Source organism: Melospiza melodia, chromosome Z (genome assembly GCF_035770615.1).
Source record: "Melospiza melodia melodia isolate bMelMel2 chromosome Z, bMelMel2.pri, whole genome shotgun sequence".
Classification (NCBI taxonomy): domain Eukaryota; kingdom Metazoa; phylum Chordata; class Aves; order Passeriformes; family Passerellidae; genus Melospiza; species Melospiza melodia.
In genome coordinates, this window is record NC_086226.1 from 8295836 (window position 1) to 8316351 (window position 20516).

At 57.3% G+C, this 20516-nt stretch overlaps 1 protein-coding gene across 1 annotated transcript; it reads right to left on the reverse strand.

The window, feature by feature from the left end:
• Positions 1 to 747: 747 nt before the first annotated feature.
• On the reverse strand, positions 748 to 20229 carry ARID3C (AT-rich interaction domain 3C). Its single transcript, XM_063180034.1, has 7 exons — positions 19921 to 20229; positions 7951 to 8023; positions 4132 to 4315; positions 3210 to 3454; positions 2649 to 2918; positions 2379 to 2468; positions 748 to 1580 (listed from the first exon to the last, which is right to left on the reverse strand). Exons 1-7 carry the CDS (start codon positions 20191 to 20193, stop codon positions 1438 to 1440), a joined length of 1278 nt encoding a protein of 425 aa, XP_063036104.1. The 5' UTR covers positions 20194 to 20229; the 3' UTR covers positions 748 to 1437.
• Between the last annotated feature and the right edge of the window lie 287 nt (positions 20230 to 20516).

Consider the following 20516-nt stretch of genomic DNA (forward strand, 5'->3'; position numbering starts at 1 on the left):
GGCACTGCTCAGGTGCCAGGCTGGTGCATCACTGCTGGCATCTCACCAGGTCCAACCCGACAGCCCCATGGACATGGTCTCAGCAGCTCCAGTGTCGTATTTCCTTTCCTGGCACAGAGCAGCCTAACAGGATGCCCACCCATGGGTGAGCTGCCACTGGGGGCTCATGGGGGCAAGCCCCACAGCTTGGCTGGCACAGCTGGAGTTGGTGCCCTGTCTGATCCAGCCCATGTCTGGTGGGCATAGGGCACCCGTTTGCAACTCAGAGCTCCCCGAAATTGAGGTTGCACGGTGGGCCGTGAAACCTCAGGCACCACAGGTGTTACCCCAGCATGTTGGGGTTTCCTGCACCTCCAAACTGGGCCCTGTGGCTCAGTGGGTGGCACCATGCCCTGCACACAACCGTCAGCACCAGTTTGGTTCACAAGTTTGTTTCGTTTAATAGACAGACGGAGTCACGGCCGTGGTGGGAGCGCGGGGAGCAGCCAGCGCCGCGAGCCCCCGCGCTGAGGTAGAGGAGAGCACCACTCCATGCTCCCCTGCTTTGGCACCCTGGGGCACACACGGGAGGAGGAGGCGCCTGCCCAGCCCCAACGAGGTAGTTCAGAGTGCCATCTTCTCCCCCTGTCACCCATCTGGGGACCCTGGCACCCAGGCAGTCTCTTTGGTGGTGGGGGGGGCTCTGCTGGGCAACCCTGCCCTCCCCAACATAAACCCCCAACCCCAGCCAAACCCCAATAAGCTTCACCCCCACCATTCCCACCAATATCCCCATTATTTGCCCCCCCCAGGGTGATCCCCCTGAGCTGAGGACCTGGGGGGCTGAGATGCCACCACCCTGGGGTGTCTCAGGGCAGGGACAGCAAGCCCAGGCAGCGCAGGAGGACTGGGTAGGGGTGTCTGCAGTGGGCAGGGGGTGCAGTATGAATATTGGGGCTGCAGTATATAGGGGCTACAATTTATAGGGGCTGCACATATTGTGCCTGCAGTGTTTGCACGGAGGGTGTGTAGGGAGAGGCAGCGTGGGCACCAAGGGTGTGTGCAGGGGATACAGTGTATGCATTGAGGGGTGTAAAGGGGCAGCAGTGCGTGCAATGAGATGGGTTAGGGGCTGCAGGATGTAGGGGATGCAGCATGCAGGTCCTGGGGGTCCCCCAGGCGTCAGGGCAGCAGGAGATGTAGGGGAAGGTCACCTGGGGGTGGTGCCTTGGGAAGAAATGTGTGTGTGCGTGTGTGTGTGTCAGAGGGCACACATGGGGATAAGGGACAAAAGGGCCCGCGTGGGTGTTCACAGCCTTGCATGGACACAGCTCAGTATTGCAGCAAGAGGCACCTTTGGGTCCCCCATCCCACCCTGGTGGCCCAGCTGGATCCCACAGCTCAGACCCCCAGACTCTGGGCACCCCCAGCTGCTGTCAGGGTGGGGGCACATCTGCCTTACAGCGAGGTGGTAGTGGGAGTGTGGCTTTGAGAGGAGGCTGAGAGCAGGGGGTTTGGGGCAGGCATGGGGTTTGGACGGGTCTGGGTGCTCCCTCCACCAGGTGCCAGGGTGGCTGAGGGCCGGCGGGCAAACAGGACACCTGAGGGACAAGAACAAGCAGGTTAGGGCAAGCCCAGGGTTGGAGGATCGACTCACCTGGCCCCCAGCATCCAGGCTGGGGAGGGTGGGACAAAGACTCATGGGGGCTTCAGCTCCCTGTCATCACTTGTGGTGTCTCCCCCAGCCCAGTCATCCTTGCCTGCATGGGGCAGCCTGTGGGGTGGCCCAGGGCCCTCTTGGCTGGCAGCGCCACATAAGGCTTAGCCCTGACCTTTCCTGCTCATTAAATATTTAAATTCTGAAGGCAAAGCCATTGATTTTAATTGTGGGGTGTCTCAGCAGGACAGGCATAGATCTGGGGAGCATGGGATGGGGATCTGGGGTGCACACTGGCACCACAAAGGATCCTCTGCTCCACCAAAGCACCCCAACATCTTTCTGTGCACCATGTTCTGCAATCAGCCAAGCCCCACAATCAGCCAGAGACCCTCTGGGGACACAAGCTTTGGGCTGACCACAAATCCAAGCCCTGCCTTTGGGACCCTGGGGTGTGGAATGACCTTAGGTGCAGGGTCACTTCTCAGCCAGAGTCTGTCCATCTATTCCCCCCCCCCCCCCACCTTTAGCCCTTCATCGCTAGCACCTGCTTTGGGCCAATTTCCATCCTTGTCAACCCCCTCCTCCTCCTGCCCCCTCTCCCCAAGCCCTGCCACTTCATTACGATGGATTTTATAGTAAAGACATCAGATTGAAGGAAGGACTTGCTGGCCAGGCAGTGGCTATAAGTTATTGGATTTCCTGGCCGCAATTACACGGGCCAAGCGGCCCTTCTATTTACCTGTGTAGACAACTCCATTTATTTCTATTGACATGTTGATACTGCTAATGCTGTTGGTGGACAGGTTCAATGCGGTCTCCTGTCTGTCATCTGGGGAAAGGAAATACCAATATGAGTGTTAAGCGAAACAGAAACAAGAACCTGTCCGAGACAGATAAGCCGGGACGCAGTCCCTATGGGCATCCATGCTCCTCTCCAGCAGCTGCTGCTGCCGCCACCTTGGATGCCAGAGGAAAGGATGGCCAAGGCTGAGGTGTTGCATGTCTTTACCTCGGTTGGAGATCTTGATGTTCATGGGGAACTGGGAGGCCATGGCCAGGAGGTTGTGCTGGAGCGCATGTTGCACCATCTGCTGCTGCTCCTCTGCTGTCAGGGCCACCTTCTTCTCTGGGGGCTCTCCTGTCTCCAGCTTCTCCCGCAGCTGCTCCAGCACCACTGCCTGTGAGGCAGCTGCTGCTTGGGCTGCTGTGAGATGGTGGCTGGCCAGTCCCACTGGGATAGCAATGCGCCCCGGCACTGATGCTGCCAGCATTCCGTCCTCTGCAATGACCAAGAGAGCTCAGTGGGTCCCTCATCATCACCCCACCTCACCACCCCCAGTGGTGCCAACTCCACCCCACCAGCAATGGGGCAGGCCAGGCCACCACTCCCAAAATCTGGGCTTGGTCCTTCTCCAAAGCCAGGGAAAATACGCTGGTTTCGCACCCTGAATGGGACTAAAAGAACAACACTGTTCCTATTTTCCCCCAGCAAAAAGGTCAAAAGCTGACAGGGAAACATCCCTGCTGCTGCAGCAGTGTCCACCTCTGGGAAGACGGGATCCTCACACACCTTTCTTAACGCTGTGCACTTGGCTGAGCTGGCCACAGCTGTGACTGGAGATGCTAAGAGCTGGCAGAGGCATTTTGGGGGTGCCCAGCAGGGTTGGGGTGCTGGCTGGCGAGTAGTTGAAGAGTGCTGTGCCAAAAGTCTGCCTGCGCCCCTCCCGACGGTTGCTGTCGATGGCAGCTTGGAGCTCTCCGGGAGAGCTGAGCGCCCGCTTCTCACATTCGTAGGGATACAGGTACTTCATGTATCTGCACGGGGAGAGAGCCAGGGGGAGATCCACGGCTGTGCACCTCCCAGACAGCCCCATGCTAAGCAAAGAGCCCTTGGGAAGGAGCAGAGCCCTCCAACCACTTTTGTGGTACTCCATTGTTGAAGTGAAGGGGAGATGACCTTTAATGCATTGAACTCCGATTTATTGATTGATCAGTAACTTTAAATAACAGTGTTAATGAACTTCATGCATATTCCAAAATCCAAGTTCACGATAGGCTAACAGAGAAAACTCTAACCACTCCTTTTGTTTTACAATACCTATAATTGTTTATTAAAAACAAAACCAGTGTTCCCACTGTGATATGAAAGGTTCCCAAAACTTCCATATCTGTTCCCAGGGTGTCATCTTTTCCCAGAGAGGGTGTTTTGCCTGTTATGGGAAGACTGTCTGAGAACCTTATTGTTTATAAAGTGATGCCTGAGAGAGTCTAATTGTTTATAGTAATCAGGCTCGGAACTGCTTTTGGAACTGCTCTGCAACTACCTTTTACTGTTCTCTCAACTGTATGCCTTCATGGCCTTTTTCTTTAAGCCATGCTTGAACTAAACTCCCGACACTCCATGTCCGACCCCATCCAAGGCTCTGGGACATCTGAGCCAGAGGGTGTCCCAGGAGCAGTGTTCCCCACCTGCCATGCTGTCAGGCACTCACTGTGTGCGGAGGGTGAAGGCAGCACTGGTGATGGAGGTAGGTAGGTTGAGGCCCTTGGTGATCTCCCGCCAGATCTTCTTGTTGATGACTTCAACCAGGCCACCCTTGTCTGTCACCAGCTGGTACAGCGTGTACAGGTCCAGCACTTGCTTGGCCATGATGGGGATGCGGTTCACTGGTGTTCCTTCAGGAGGCACACAGAGACACAAGAGGGTGTGGGGGGCTGCCCACAGGGCCCTTTGGCATCACAGCCCCCACCCTGTCCCCACTGCCACTGCAGGTACCCACAATGGGAGGCACATCTCTCCATGCCCAGGTGAGCACCCATGGGCACCTGGCGTGCAGGTAGGACCCCAGGGTGCCTGGGAGAGTGGCACTGTGCCAAAGAGCAAGGGAGACCCCAGCATGCTGGCAGAGGGTCACCTCTGATGGAGCTGTCAGTGCAGCTGGGTATGCTCTCATGTGGGAGATGGAGCCTCAGTGGGATGGGCAAAGACACCCTTAGATAAGGTTGTCTCCCTACAATTCTCAGAGCTATCTGTACAGCACCAATCTATGAAATCTCTCAGAGCATCCTAGAGTGATTCACTCTGTAATGCTCCTTCAGAGCCCCATAAAGAGAGACTCCCTCTACACTTTAAAAAGGGACCCATCCTATAACCTTTCTGAGGAGGGATGATCCTCACAACCCTTCTGGGAGCACTCACCCCACTATCTCTCCATGGAGAGGTTTTCTCTTCCAGCTCCAGACTCTTTCAAAGAGTTCCTGAAAAACCTCTTAACCCTACAGATGGCCCCAGAAGTTTCCTCTGCTTAAAGGACCTTAGTGCCCTGCTTCAAGAAACCTGACCCCAAATCCTCTTCAACTGCCCTCAGCAGAGACCCTGACCCCTGGTGCCCCACCATCACCCTCCTCTACAAGGCTATGGGGCAAGGGAACATCGGTTCACCGGGGTTCTGTGAGCCCAGTGTAGAACAGCATGGTCTCCACAGCCACCAAGTCTGGCTAAAAACCCCTCCCCACTTCCTCAGCACCCCCAAATAACCTCACAGCCCTGCTGTGCTCCATGCCTCCTCGGGATGATGGTCTGGGCATTTGCTGGAAGCTGGGCAGAGGAGGGACGAGCATCACATCCCATCCCACCCTGTTCCAGCCTGTGCCATTCCATCCCCTATTTATTCCTCCTGCGAGGTGGCGGGGCACAGGCAGTATTGGAAAGCCATCCATTTGGCCCAGGGAGGCTGTCACCACTGCGCTTCGCCCCTCAAACGAAGCCGTCATTCACCGCCATCCTCCAGCATCCCTAATTTATGGCCCTGATATTGGCTTGGCTTCTTCACATAAGCCTGAAAAATGAGCTCTTTTTATTCTTTTACTGAGTTCATTTAACTTTTTTTTTTTTTGTGTGTGTCTGTGTTGTTCACCAGGTCGGGAAGGGGGAGAGGAGCTTATCCTCCTGGGAGAAAGGCAGAGATATTGACTTGACATCTGCTGTCAGCAGCTCACCTAAGCAGCTCTGCTCGGGGCTGCTGGCACAAGACCCATCACCTCGGGGGTGGTTGAGGGCTCTTCCTCACCCCCAAACAGTGAGTTTTCAGGGTCTCAGCCCCCAGCCAATGGCCCATGGATTTCTCTTCTCCCATCTCCAGCCTTGGTGGCTTACAAAAGTATCTCACCATTAATCCCAGGGCTGTGTGGAGTGTGTGGCTGATGCCTGTCCCACTGACAAAGGCACCTGTCTGCATCCCCACAGAGTGATGGCCCCAGCCCCAGCCAGGGAGAAGGGCATAAAAGCCCAGGGAGGTGATGCAGCCATTGTGGGACTGCAATTAGCACCTTGATTGATTAATAGCCCTGTGTTATCAGCAGGGCATGCAGCTTGGTGGTGAAATGGGGGGGGGGGGGGGGGGGCTGCAGACCCCAGTAAGTAGATGTAGAAATAGTAGAAGTAAATGTAGAAATAGCTCCCTTCTGTCCCTGATTACTGCCTTTGAGGTGCCACAGAAGCTGGGGCACGACTATGAGCTGCCACACTGCCTGTGTCTGATGGTGGTGGTGGCATGGCCTCCATGAGCCACCAGGGCCAGCTGTGCCCTTGTGCCATGGGGTTGCATCAGAAGGTCTGCCCCCCAACCCATTCTTCAGCCCTACAAATCTTCCACTCTGCTGACAAATGTCAGTGCTGGTACTGTCCTGACAGACAGCAGGTGGGATGCAGTCCCTTTCAGCAGGGCTCACTCTGTGGACATCAATCCCTCCTGGAGAGCTTGGGGACACAGCCTGGGTGTCACAGTCCCCTGCCCATGCACCTCTGGGTGCCCCAGCTGCACCTGCAGTGGTTCTCAGGTGCTGCTTCTTACCCAGCTCTTGATGACCCGTGGGATGCTCTCCTTGCCCCTCAGCCCTTCTGTCCCCTTTCTCTTTTGTACCCCAGTCCAAAATCCCTGTCTCCTCCAAAAGATTCATGGACACCAATCCCTGCACACCTGCACCTGTGCACCCACACCCTGCCTGTCCTGCCCAGGGGGATGGCACCCACTCAGACGGGAGGCAGGACAGAAGGGATGGAGGGCACAGGAGTGGGACATCCAGACACAGAGGGATGTGGAGCAGCGCCGTCAAGGAAGCATTAGGCTCCCTCCCTCCTCCCCACACCAGCAGGCACTTACTTAATTAGCCCCGGCCCCAATAGCGAGGGAGTTAATTAGCTCTGGAGAGAGAGATAATGAAGCTGCAGAACAGCCCATGAATCTTGCAGCTGATGGATGCTGGAGGGCTGAGGTAGTGCTGATGCTCCCACTCACTCCCCACAGCTCTGCTCCAGGGCCAGGGGGCACCCATGGGGCAGCACCCAGCCCACCCACAACCTACAGCTGGCCCCAGGGTGAGCCCTCTGGCCGTGCCAGCCACTCACAACACACCCGTGACTGCAACAGGTTTGTGGTGTCCCAGCCAACCCAAAAGTCAATCTCTGCAGCCCCACAGCCAGGTGGGCACCCTCACCAACCTTCCAGTGTGCAGGGCATGCAGGTGACTGCCCCCTCTGCCCTCCCTCACCCCATGCACAGCCAGCCCCAAAGCTCCTGCACCCCCCTCAGCCTTTCCCCGTTAATTAGCTCGGCATTAACCTCTGCCTGGGGTTTACTGGCTATCGAGCGGCTTGTTCATTAATCCACACACCAGCAAAAGGCTCTAATTAATACGGCCGGCCACACGCCCGCGCTCGGCAACTTTTAATTGTCGCAGGCCCGGCCGGGGAGGGCGAAGGTTAAAGCATTTATCGAGTCCCCGGGAGCCGGCTCGGCTCCCCATGCCGATAGCAAAGATTTCCGATGAGGATGGGTTGGCTGGCGAGCCCTTAACCCCTGGGTGCCCGGCGCCACCCGGATTGCCGGGCCCACTCCGCAAATCACTGAGGTGCTGATGGTGGGCATCCTCACCAGGCGCTGCTAACACGGAGCCCTAAAGGGCACTGCCAAGGGCATTGCCACCGGGCATCCCTAAAACGTCCTGAAAACTGCTAATGGGCATCATTAAGGGGTGTTGCTAATGCCTGTCACCAAGGGGGTATGTTAATGGACATCCCCACCAGGTGTTTCCAGCGGGCATCCCTGCTGGGCATCCATAATGGGATATCTGGGACAGATGCCCCAGCTTGGGGTTGTGTGGGAGGCCCAGGGGGAGCACCACAACACCTGCCTGAGGGATTTGCAGAGACCTGGAGCAGCTCAGAGGCTGAGAGCAACACACCATGAGTCCCCCCACCAGCAGCCGAGGCAGGGGTGGCAGTGGCACCCACCCCAGCCACCCACCTTTACCTCTCTTCTGCATGAAGCCAAAGAGGTCATCCAGGAATTCCTTGCGTTTCGGGTCCTCATCCAGTTCATAGAGCTGGAGGCAGGAGAGAGAGAGGGATCAGTGCTTGCAGTACACACAGGTGAGAACGGGGAGGGGAGCAGTGCCTGGGGCTGAGCACGGCCTGTGCCAGAACCTGGCATCACCCCTGGCCCCACCTGCCTGCCCTGCCAGCAACAAGAGGCTTTCTGTGCACCCCTAACAGAATCCCCTGACACATCCTCTGCCTGGGTGTGGGCTCTCCCTCTGCCTCGGGTCTGGCATGGGCTCCCCACAGACCAATGATTATTCTGAATCTTTGCTGCAGAGATGCTGGGTCTGTGCCTCAGTCTGTCCGGCCCCTCGCCCTCTTAGATGCAAGAATCACAGCCCAGAAGCATCAGCAAACCCCAAGCCCCAGACAGGAGCTCAGGATCAGGATGCTCAGCTCTGCTCTGGCACTGCCAAGTGTTGGTGTTCTCAAGCCCCAGCATGGTATCAGCATCCTCATCACCCCTCATTCCTCACAGGAACACAAGCCCACCTGAACACTGGGGGATGATTCCACCCTGGGGAAGGAAAAGTTGGCTCGACCGTACCCCTGGGTACTATCAAGGGAGCTGCAAGTGCTGGGGCTGCCATGTGCCCAGGATCGCACAGACACAAACATGTGTGGCTGTGAAGACACTTATGGTGGATGGTCTGGACACACGGACACAGCCTGAGGTGAGGGACAGCACTGGGGAGGTGAGTGGAGCCCCTACACCAGGGACACCGAGTGCTGGATCCCTGTGAAAGCCAGGCTCGCCTGATTCCAGCACAGCGCCTGAGTGACCATGACAAATTGGAGCCTGCCAGATCGATGGCCCAGCAGTAAAAGTCAGAGCACATGAAGGAAAAATTAGCACCAATCGAAGACACTATAGACACCAATTCCTCCCAGCAAGCCCGGCAAGAATTTAAAGCCATTGAAAAGAAACAAAACTCAGCAGTCCAGAATGGATTTCCAAAACGTATACAAAGAAATGCAAGCTGGAAAACAAAGTCAGGCACAAAATAGAGTCGTTTAAAAAACAATTGTGCTGGGAAAGGCTGTTAAAAAACAATAGGAAGGGAGCACACCCCCGCTCCACACAGAACATTATTCACCAGACAGATAAAGGGAGCTGTGCTTAAGGGTCGTCAGGCTGCAAGCACAGGGGGATGTGGGGATGGGGGTGGACGCCATGGGGACACATGAATATGAATTCAGAGATACGGGAATGTAGGGATATGGGTCTGCAGGGATTCAGGGGACACGGGGATGGGGTGATGCAGGGATGCAACGGGGACACACATACAGGGACACGGGAATGTAGGGATGTGGGGTGTAGAGACTTTGAGGACATGGAGATGTGCGATGTGGGGATGGGGGAATGTGGGGACCTACAGGGATGTGAGGATCCTTCTACAGACCCCATGGTTCACACCACTGAATAGACACACCTAACACAGTCCCCTGTCTAACTCAGGTGCCAGCTGCCTGTCCCTTGTCAGTGACGGATCGGTGCTAACTGCCTGTCCCTAACTTTATCTAGGGGTACACCTGCCAGACTCTCACCCTGCCCACAGGTGCTGAGTGCCTGCTCCATGGAGCTTCTTCTGCACTGCTTCTCCACTCTCTGGATCCCACTTACCTATCCCCTCCTTGGGTGCTCCTGGAATGCCCTGACCCCTGGGTGCCAGTACTGTGTCCCTCTCCACCACAGTGTTCCCTTCCTTGCTCTCCATCGCCTGCTCTTTTCCAGGAGGTCCCTGAAGCATTGATTGCAGTAACTAGGTCAGGCTCTGAGCAGAGCTCCAGAAGTCTGCTTTGATTTCTGCCCCAGGAAGGCTGTGTCAGCCAGGCTCTGCCTGCATTTTCCTGCCTGTCCCTGCCTCTGGAAGGCCTCCACACCAAACGCTGTGACATCTGGCTTGTCAAGGCAGGGGCAAACCCCCAGAACTGGCAACTACTACTCATCCCACTGCAAGGTGAAGCCATGGCCTTCCTGAGGGTCACCTAGTGGATGGGCTTCAGCACCCACACACCTCTGCCCTGGGTGCCACTCGTGTTTCTCCTCCCATGGATGCAGGCAGGATTCCCCCCTAGAGCAGGCCGCTACTGACTCCAACCCCGCAAAACAGGTGTGACCTCCAAGGGCCAGGTTCTATTTTTCCACTGTTTATTAACCTCTAACCTTTTATCTGTGGGGCACTGAGATGCAAAAACACATTACATCAAACGGGGAGCAAAGGTCAGCTTTTAAGTGGAGATGAGAGGAGAGTGGAGCTGAGTAACTGGGGACAAGCTGGCATGGCCCCTGGGTACGCCTGGGATGCACGGGGTGTTCCTTGGGATTTGGGAATGCCCAGGCTGAAGAAGAGATCTCCCAGGTCACATACAGTCACTGTGCATGGACACATGCCTCATGTGGGTGTGCATAACCCCACATGGGCTGCCACAATCCCATGTGGGGGTGCACAAGCCCACGGGAGCACAGACAACCCTACACAACTACACCTCGGCTTGCACAGCCTTATGTGGGTCTACTCGACCCCACAGGAGCGTGCACAGCCCCTTGTGGGCATTGCACAGCTCCACGTAAGCATAGCACAACCCCCTAGTGCCACACAGAAAGTGGAATGGGCATGCACAATCCTGCACAACCTCGCATTGGTGCGCACAGCCCTGCAGGGACACATAGAACATCACGGGAGTGTGGAAAAGCCTGTGATGCAAATGCACACACAACTCACAGGGGCACAAAGCCCTACACAGGCACACACAGCCAGGGCTGGAAGTGCACAGCCTCTCATGGGCAGGTGCAGCAGTCTGGTATGTGCCCAGACTTCCACGGACACACTCCAAACTACAGGAGCATCCACAACCCCATACACACATCATGGGCACGCACTCCAAATGTGCATGCACAGCCCAGATGGAACATGCATGTTGCTGTATGTGCACCCACAACCCAAGAATGGAACACACAACACCAGACAGACACTCACAATCCCACATATACATGCACAATTCTGGACAGGCACTCACAATCCCAGAGGGGCATGTACAATCCCAGAACGGAACACACGACTCTAGACAGGCAAGCACAACCCTGACAGCACACACAAATCCCAGCTGGGCATGCACAGCCCCAAATGGGCAAACAGAGCCCCATACAGGCATGCACAGCCCCAAATGGGCAAACAGAGCCCCATACATGCATGCACAACCCTAAACAGACATACACAACCCCATATATGCACACACAAACCCTGTACGTGCATCCACAACCCCAGATGGGCACATGGAGCCCTGAACAGGAACACAGAACTCCAGAAGGGGATGTACAACCCCAGACAGGCACTCCACATGGATGGGCACCCCTGGTCCCACAGGGCACACGCTGCCCCAGAGCATCCCCCTGCCATGTGCTTTAAGCAGTGGTCTGAGCCTCGCCCAGGGGCAGTTGTGCAACACAACCAGCGGCTCCTGCTTGTGGTGACCTATGAGCAAGGACCCTTTTAATCGTGTTTGTATTGATATAATTAGTAACTCATTTAACGCCATCGATGTAACTATATTCCTCTATAAACGGAAGTATTAAACTGTCAAGCCCCGGGATCAATATCCCGACGGTGTGCAGCGCAGCCCTGCTCTGCCAGCCTTGGGGACCCGTCCATGCTTGGCCACCCCACTGGCTTTGGGACTCCAGCAGCAGCACCCCAGCTCCACCTGGCCCTGCTGGCTGGGTGCTGGTGCAGGACTGGCTCGGTGTGTCCTCATCCCACACCCCACGCTGGGTGCAGCTCTGAGACCTGCTCCCTCCTGTCATCCCATTGCCATGGCGACATCTATATTCCTTAAGGGATGGGGATAACGGGGCCTGTCAGGCAGGTTAAAGGTCAGTGGGTCGAACATGGTTTATTAACAGGACGTGAATAGGCCTTGTGCTTCCTCCTCCTCCTCCCCCCCACGATTAAGTAACATTGTTAACACCATTCATTCACCCAGGACATGACTTTCCTGGAGCCAGGAGGGCTTCTAGAGATGAAGCTTGGGTCCCCTTAGTCTAGCTGACACACTAGACAGAGGAAGCATGTGAGGAGGTGCTAAGCCACCCGCCAGGCACTTCAGCTTGCCCTGGTGAGTCCCCACACAGTCCCCCCTGGGCCCTGCTGCCAAGAGAAATGATCTCAGTGGGACCCCCACAGTCCCTGCTCAGCTGCCACCTCCTGCTGGCAGCGAGGGCTCAGATCAGCAGCCAGGATTTAATCCACTTAATATGAGCTGTATCGATCCTGGACCCCGCTCAGCTCCCCCCCACCACGCAAAACCCCCAGCCCTGAGCTGCTTAATATCTACCACATTGATTAGCCACACTGCTAATTTTTCCATCTGGCCACTGTTCACGCAGCACGCCCAGGTAATGCTCACCTCCCTGCACCCCCCAGCCACACACCACGGGTGGCTGACTGCTGATGCACTGTTTTGGAGTCACCGCACCTCTCTGGAGCTCGACTGCTGCCTCTGAGATCCTTCCTGAGGAGGATGGCTGGTGCACAGCCGAGCACCCAGACACTGGTGTGTCCTCCCCTGCGTCCTGCTGGCATGCCTCAGTTTACCCTGCAGATAATCACAGGATCTGGCCATTCCCAGTCGAGGCACAGCCCTGAGCACACTGGGGTTCAGGGATCCCAACAGTACCCACAGTTACAGCCTTCCCTGCCATGGGGCACACACAACAAACTAAGGGTTTGCAGCTCCCTCCCCCGTCCCCACAGCCAGAGCTGGGGGGCAGTTCACTCCCCGCCAGGCACAAACCACCCCCTGACCTTGCAAGCCACCACTCTCCTCTTCCACCAGTTGTTAATAAGTTAATGGTTACGGGACAGCTGTGCTGGGACGGCCAGCTGCATTGGAAGGAAGGCAGCGCTGGCTCGTGGGGCACGCTGCTCCCCTGAGCCCACTGCCCCGAGGGGTGCAGGGTGCCCACCCATCCCAACATCCACCAGCCCCAGCAGCCACCCCACTGGCAAGGCCAGACACCTCTGTGTGGGGACCTCTCCCAGCGCCGTGGCTCCCCTCAAAGCCCGTCATCACGCTTAATATTTAACGGCGCTTTATAGAGCAGGCAGGTTTAATCAGCGCTGATAATGCGGCGGATCCGGCAGGTCATTAGAACCCCCCTTGCTGCTGCTCCCGGGAGGGCTGCCTGCCTGCTGCAAACATTAACCCAGCCCCGTGCAAGCTTGGCTGGCAGGCACTGGCCTTGGGACAGAGCCCCCCACCCACAGCCTGGCCCCGGTGTGATGTGGGGCGCGCTGTGCAAGCCTTCTGCTCAACACACTCTGCAGGAGGGGAAACTGAGGCAGGGGGTGCTGGCATGGCTCCCGCACAGGCTGGAGGCAGAGGAAGCACACGGCTGTGTGGAGTCACCATGGGCAGCATTCAAGGCCCCTTGTCCCATCCGGGGGCTGGCCCTTGTCCCATCCGCTCCCAGCTCGCGGCTGTCCCGCACGGTCAGCCCTTGTTACTCGTTCATGGCTGAGCAGGCAGGGAGTCAATGAACGGATTTGTTCGGGTTAACCTCCCTGACCCATCGGCGCTTGCTCCGCCACTGCCTCTCCCTCCATCCTGGCTTTCCTCTCCGTGTCTGCCTCCCCCTCCATTCCTGTCCCCCTCCCCGCCCCTGATCCCTCCATGGGTGACTGGAGTTGTGAGACACCCTTCAATCCCTTGAATCCCTTACTAGATGACTGGAGCCATGGCACCCTGTCCATGACCAGCACCACCCCAGGTGTCCCCAGGGGACACACACAGGCACCCCCATGGTACTTGTGTGGGTGAGCACACAGGGCATGCTCTAGCACCAGGTCTATGCAGGCACACAGCTGCTGCTGTGGGGCTGTGTGAGTATGGGGTGCACCCACGGGGGGCTGTGCAGGCACACAGCTGCTGTGGGGCTGTGTGAGTATGGGGTGCACCCACGGGGGGCTGTGTGCATGCCTGGGATGTGCATGGGCTGTTCAATCCCTCTCCCCACCATGCACCTCTGGCCCCATCCCCTTCCTACAACTTCTTTGATGGGACAATGCAGAAGGAAAGGTTGGTGGCCACTGCAAACCACACCCTGTGAAAGCAACCCCAGCCCTCACTTCAGCTACTGGAAGAGCTGTGTGCCTGAGCAGAAAGAGCATTGGGGCCTGATTCTCACTCGTGCCCTCCCACAGACTGTTGAAAGCGAAGGGAGACGACCCATCTTGATGTTGATCAGCATCGACTCCGATTTATTTATCAAATCAGTCATCTTTTATAATTAACTGTGTTAATTAACTTCATGCATATTGCAAAATCCGAGCTCACGATAGGTTACAGAGAAGACTCTAACCCCTCCTTTTGTTTACAATACCCGTGGTTGTTTATTGAAACCAAAATTAGTGTTCTCACTGTGATATGAAAAGTTCTCAAAACCTTCATATCTGTTCTCAAAACCTTCATATCTGTTCCCAGAGCAGCCAAGGACTGTTATGAGAAGACTGTCTGAGAATCCTGCTGTTTATAAAAAAGGTGCCTGACAACCTAGTTATTTACAAAATCAAGCCTGCAAACTGCTGCTTTACAGCTGCCTTTTACTTTTCCATCAGCTGTCTACGTTCATGGCCTCTTTCTTTAAGCCATGTTTGAACCAGGCTCTCCACAACAGACACGGGATGTAAGCTCTGGAGCAGGATGGACAACACAGCCTCACCAACAGAGACAACTCCAGTGGTGCCCTGTGCCCCAGGGGACAGATTTCCAGAGCCCCCACAAAGAGTCTGCTCAGCCTCTGCACATTCATGCACACTGCAGCTTGCTCTGCAGATGCACACACGTGTGTGCATGCTCTCCTTGTGCACCCTCACCCTGGACAAACAGCCCCAGCAAGCACACTCACACAGCCCCTGTATGTGCTCCCCCTCTGCACAGATCCTATCCACGCTTATGTATCCCTACAAACTCTTCACACACACACACACACACACATCCATCCATCCATCCATCCCCTTGAGGCAAGACTCCACCACCTGAGATCCGATCTCCCCACTGCAGACCTGCCCAGCTGGCCCGCAGCACAGGAGATTTACCTCCATTATTAACCCAATTAGTGGATCATTGGAGGCCCAAGTTGATGAGGGGGTGCATCTTCCCCAAAGACTCAGCTGGCATCTGCTTTCAGGGAGGCAGCTGGGGAGGGAGCTGGAAGTGTGAGCTCCTGATGGTGCTCCTCTCCCTTCCACAGTGAGGGTATTCTCACACCCTCTACTAGTTTTTACACCTCCTCTTTGGAGCCCCATTCCCAAACCCTTTGGACCCTCGTCTGGAAGACAGTGTTGTGACAGCTCCGAGGCTCTGAGCATCCCACAGGCTCCAGTGGGGCCAGGAAGTGCCCTAGGGGCAGCAAAGGGAGCAGGTGCCTGGCACCAGCACCACTGCTCAGCACTGTGGGCTGGGCAAGAGGCAGCCTTGGAGGGGGCTTAGCCCTCAAACTCTGCCTCAAGGGTCCATGCAATTCCAAGACTGTGTCACTGGTACAGGCATGCAGATGCCTAAACACACTGGGACACCCCACGTGTGCCTGTACATGATGTACATGGGTGTGTTCAGACTCGTGTGGGCACACACACACACACAGAGAACCACAGCCATATGGATCCATGCACACCTGTGTGCTCATACGGACCTATAAACACATTCCAGCACTTCCATGGGTTTTCACACACTCTGCATGCTCCTGTGCATCCATACAGACACACAGGGCCTCCCAAGGATCACTACACACAGGGGCACTCAGGTAGCTACACACACACACACACACACACACACACACACACACACCCCCCTGCACTTACATGACAGCGTGCACTCATAGTGATGCACACACTCAGGTTGGTCTGTGGGTACACACACCCCCAGAACACCTCTGTGTGCCCTTCCAGCCACATCCCAGCAGCCCCCCTGTCCTGTCCTGTGCCCTCCACTGCTGCTGGGTTGCCAGAGCTGTTGGAGCTCCAGGGATTGGCACACTGACCCTTGCTGCTGATGCCACCTCCCTGCTGCAGGTGGTCCCAGATCAGGGGCACAGCTCTGCTCACAGGTTTGCTGGAGAAAAGCCTCCAGGCAGACATGGATGGGGCAATGTGTCCATTTCTCCCTCGGTGACTCTGCAGATTAATCAGGACCCTCTAATTTAGCCCTGGGAGCCCTTGGTCCTGCCCTTAGGTTGAAGATGCACTGATGGTGAGGAGGGCACTGTGGCATGGAGACCACTACCCTCTCCTCAGATTCCCCCTCTTCAGCCACCTCCATTCCTGGAACATTCCTGACTCTATTTCCTCTATCCCCAGGGACAACACCACAGGAGAAAGCAATAGGGACAGAGGTAGGAGGGTGCCCACCACTCATTTTGGGATGACCCTCTGTGTCACGAGGAGGCTTGTCTACAGGGGCACACACACCTCCATGCTCTGAGACGTGAGTGCACACATCACAGCTGGCAAGCCCTCCCCAAATGCATCTTAAGGACAGGTGGGTGGGTGCAAGAGGCAACTCCTGGCATCAGGGACAGGCAAGGCAGGAGGAACAGCCACTCCAGGGTTAGGCTAAGGATAATGGCAAACAGCTGCTGGCAAAACCAGCCACCCCCAAATTAACCACTGAGGCTACCAGTCACTGGAGTTCCTAAAGGGCGGGCTGGGGCTCACCTCCTCCTGCAGCTGCTCCTGGGAAAGGGGGAAGGAGCTTCAGAGGATCCTGATTCCCCCAGTCACAGATGGGTGTGAACATGCCAGAGGGGCCCTGGCACGGAGGGCATCTCCTGCCAGCAAACACTCTGCTAACAGAGAGCTGGATGCAAAGCCCAGATGTTTGAGTCCCTCCCACCCCAGAGAATGGAGAAGAAAGCCCCAGGTTCTGGTGCTGTTCTTCTATCCCTGGAGGAAACCAGCGCACCCATCCCTGTCTATACGCATGGTTTCTCTAGGGGGAAAGCTGAATTCATGGAGCTGAGCTTGGCACCAGAAATGCCAGGCTCTTACCCGTGCCCTCCAAGTCAAAGATAATGCAGCACCACAGAATCAAAACCTGGAGGCATCCCAGCCCTTGGGGAAGCTGGGGTTCATGGCTAATGCATAATCACACCCCACTTGGTACCCCCCACCCCAGGGCTGGGTCTGCCTGACAGCCTTGGGTGTGGAGACCTCCCAGACCTTTGCCCAGGTCTCTACCCATGCGTCCTTATCAAGGTACATAAACCGGCGCCGGGGGCTGATGCAAGAGGCAGGGGTGAGGGGGTCTCTCAGCCTCCTAACACTGCAGCAGCGCTCCCAGTCAGAGCAAAGGTCCCACCAGCCCCCCCTCCCCAACCAGCACCTCAGGAAGCACATAAAACTACAGCACACGTGTGGGATATTTCCCCAAAAAGCTCCTGTGTGCAAAGCAGCATTTGCCTGTTAACCCGGTGGGTTTTGACACAACCACCTCGTCCTCTGCTCCCATTTTTAGCACCACTGCATTGTGTGGAAATGCTTCCCGGGCTGGTCCTGCACGAACCTCCCACCCTCTCCCCATCAAGGCATCATCTCCACTGCAGAGAGATGGGGAAGTCTCTCTCTGCCCACTTTCTGCCAAACAACCTGGATCTGGTGGTCTCTGTTCACTTAGCTGTGCCCCCATCCAGGATGATGAGAGCAGGGACAAGCCCTGAATCCCACCCTGGGTGACAGCATGATGGTTTGGGCAGTTTCAAGCAGGGAGTCCTGGTGGAAAATACAGTTCTGGCTACTCCAAGGGTCCCTCTCCAGCTCCAGGACCCTCCCAGCCACACTGCCACTACCCCAGAGCTTTCCAGCAGACAGACACACGCTGCCCCCTCACCTCCCCCACAGCATCACAGCCCAACCCCTGGGAAACCTCCAAAAGCTGAAGCACAGCCACCCTCCCCATAGTCCCTGCAGAGAGCGGAGAACCTGTTCCCCAGGCTGGGTGAGGCACAGCCCTGCAGCTGTGGAGGACCCAGCAGGGACATGTCCCTCCCCGGCAGGGGAATGTCCCCTCCTGCATGATCCCAGGGGAGGGAGAGCAGTGACAGCCACCCTGCAGAGCCCAAAGCAAGCTGGCACCTCAGCCTGCTCCAAACCACAGAAGGACATCCCGTTGTTCCCTGGGCTGCCTGGGACACGCCACAAGGTGGGAAACACAGGCGTGGGTCTCTGTATGAGGGGTCCGTCACTTTTCCAATCAGGGTTGAAAAAACCCAAGGAGAGTAAACAAGGAACGAGCCAGCTCTCACCCTGGGAAGCTGTGGCAGGATTTATCCCGCACCCCAACCTCTCCGGTCACCCCTCTCCCACTGTTCACAGCATTCCTGCCCTGCACAAGGAGCTGGGCAGCCCCAGACAGGGGCAGGGCGGGAGGCTGAAGGACGAGAAATGCCGGGGATGCTTTCCTAGCCTCCCTGGGAGGGAGGAGCTGCTTCCCACCTCCCGGTTGACCCCGGGAACCGGACAGTCAGCCTTTTTCTGTGCAGCGGGGTGTAATGTAACACTTCCCGGACGAGCTGTTTGGCCTCTGCAGCTCACCCACCCCGGGCTGCTCCAAGGCAGCGCCAGGCTCTGGCAGCATCCCCGGGCACAGCCGGGGGCAATGTGCTGCCGTACCCTGTCTGCACCTCTACCGGCTGCCCTGTAGGCAGGGGATGAGCCACGGACCCCCAAAATAACACGGTGTTGAGCAATTTGAAACAGAAAAGGCAGCAGCACACCCCCGCAGCAGCCAAAAGTTGGGTCCCTGCTGCTGTTCCCTTGCTCTCCTGCCAGAACTGGATGAGACCAAAGTGCTCTCATCCTCCTGTCCCTGAGCAGTACTGTCCTAAAAAGCCACACAACAGCTCTATGGGGACATCTCTGTGTGTTCTACCCCCTCACCACATCTTCCCTGTCACCCACTGTGCCTCTCTCTCCCCCACAAGGAAGCCGAGAGCACAAACCTGCCCTGGCGCTGTGCACTCCGTGCCCACACCCCTGCATGCAGAGGCACCTGCTGTGTGCAAACCAGAGCTTGCACAACACGGCTCCGACGAGATCCACACGCATTAAATACAGGGGGACTTTTCCTCCATCCTTTACACGAGCTCCTGATGCCCTTTCCCCATGTCCTCAGCTGCAGAAGGGTCTCCCCTACACCCACCAGGAATGAGGGGACAGGGTGTATGTGCTATTTCCTCCATCTGTAATACACCCTAGCCCTTGCAGAGACACAAGAACTCAGCTCCACGGCTCGCCAGCTCCTGGGGGTGACCACACACCAGAGCCCTTGCCCTTTTTCATCTCTGTAAAACCCCCGTGGACAGGGGTCAGTTGTTTTACTCGTTATAGAAAGCAGCAAGATGGAGCACAGATCAGGGTGGGCACAGGGAAATGCCTGGACACAGGACATCCTATCATGATGAAGGGCCTGGGAACAGGCACAGGGGACATCGAGGTAGGGTCATGAATCAGGGCTGAAATGGGGTTTGGTAGCAGGGAGATGGGGAGCAGACAGGATGACGACAATGCCTATAGGACGGGACAGGGCTTAGGGATAGGGGACGTGAGGAGCATTCAGGGGGTACCCACTTAGGGGAGGATGAGGTTTGGGGACAGTACTGGTGGGGTTTAATTTAGGGTGGGGTCGCAATAATGTCTGGGGGTTAATGGGGATATGGGGGATGTCTACTCAGGGTGGGTCCGGGCTGGGGCGTGGTGCTGCCCATTCAGGGTGGGATACAGACAGGGTTTGGGAGCAGTGGGGGGCATAAGGATTGTCCATTCAGGGAAAGCTGAACGCGAGTTTGGGGGGACACCGGGGATGCCTGCCGGGAGCAGCCGGTGCCGGGGCAGCGATGCCTCCTTACCTGCTTGAACTGCTCCTCGTAGGTCCATTCGTGGTGCGGTGGCGGCGGTGGCTCGCGGGGCTCCCCGTCTTCCTCCTCTTCCTCTTCGTCCTCCTCGTCCTCCTCCTCCTCCCCGGCAGCGGCGAGCGGCGGGCGCGGGCCGGGGGCCGGGCGGCGGCGGGGAGCGGCGGGCGGCGGCCCGGGGCCGGGGCCGGGCTCCCGCGGGGGCCGTCGGGGAGCGCCGTCGGGGCCGCGGGCCAGGCGGGCCGCCTGCTGCCGCTGCAGGCTCTCCATCACGGCGGCCAAGCGCAGCCCCCCCGCCGGTCCCGGCCCCCGCGGCGGGGCGGCCGGCTGCGGGCACAGGGCACGGCCTCAGCGCTGCCGCCGGGGCCGGAGGAGGAGGAGGGAAGGGAGGAAGCATCCCCCACCCCACCCGCTCTCCCCGCCGCTCCCTGGGGCCTTGCCCGAAAGTTGCCCGCGGAGCCGTCGCCGCTCCCGCCGCCGGAGGGGCTTCGTCCCCCGCCGGGACCCCGGCACCCTGCCCCGCGGGGAACCCAGCCCTCCCTCCGGTGCCACAGCCCCGCTCCTCCCGGCGACGCCGTCCCCGCTCCTGCCGG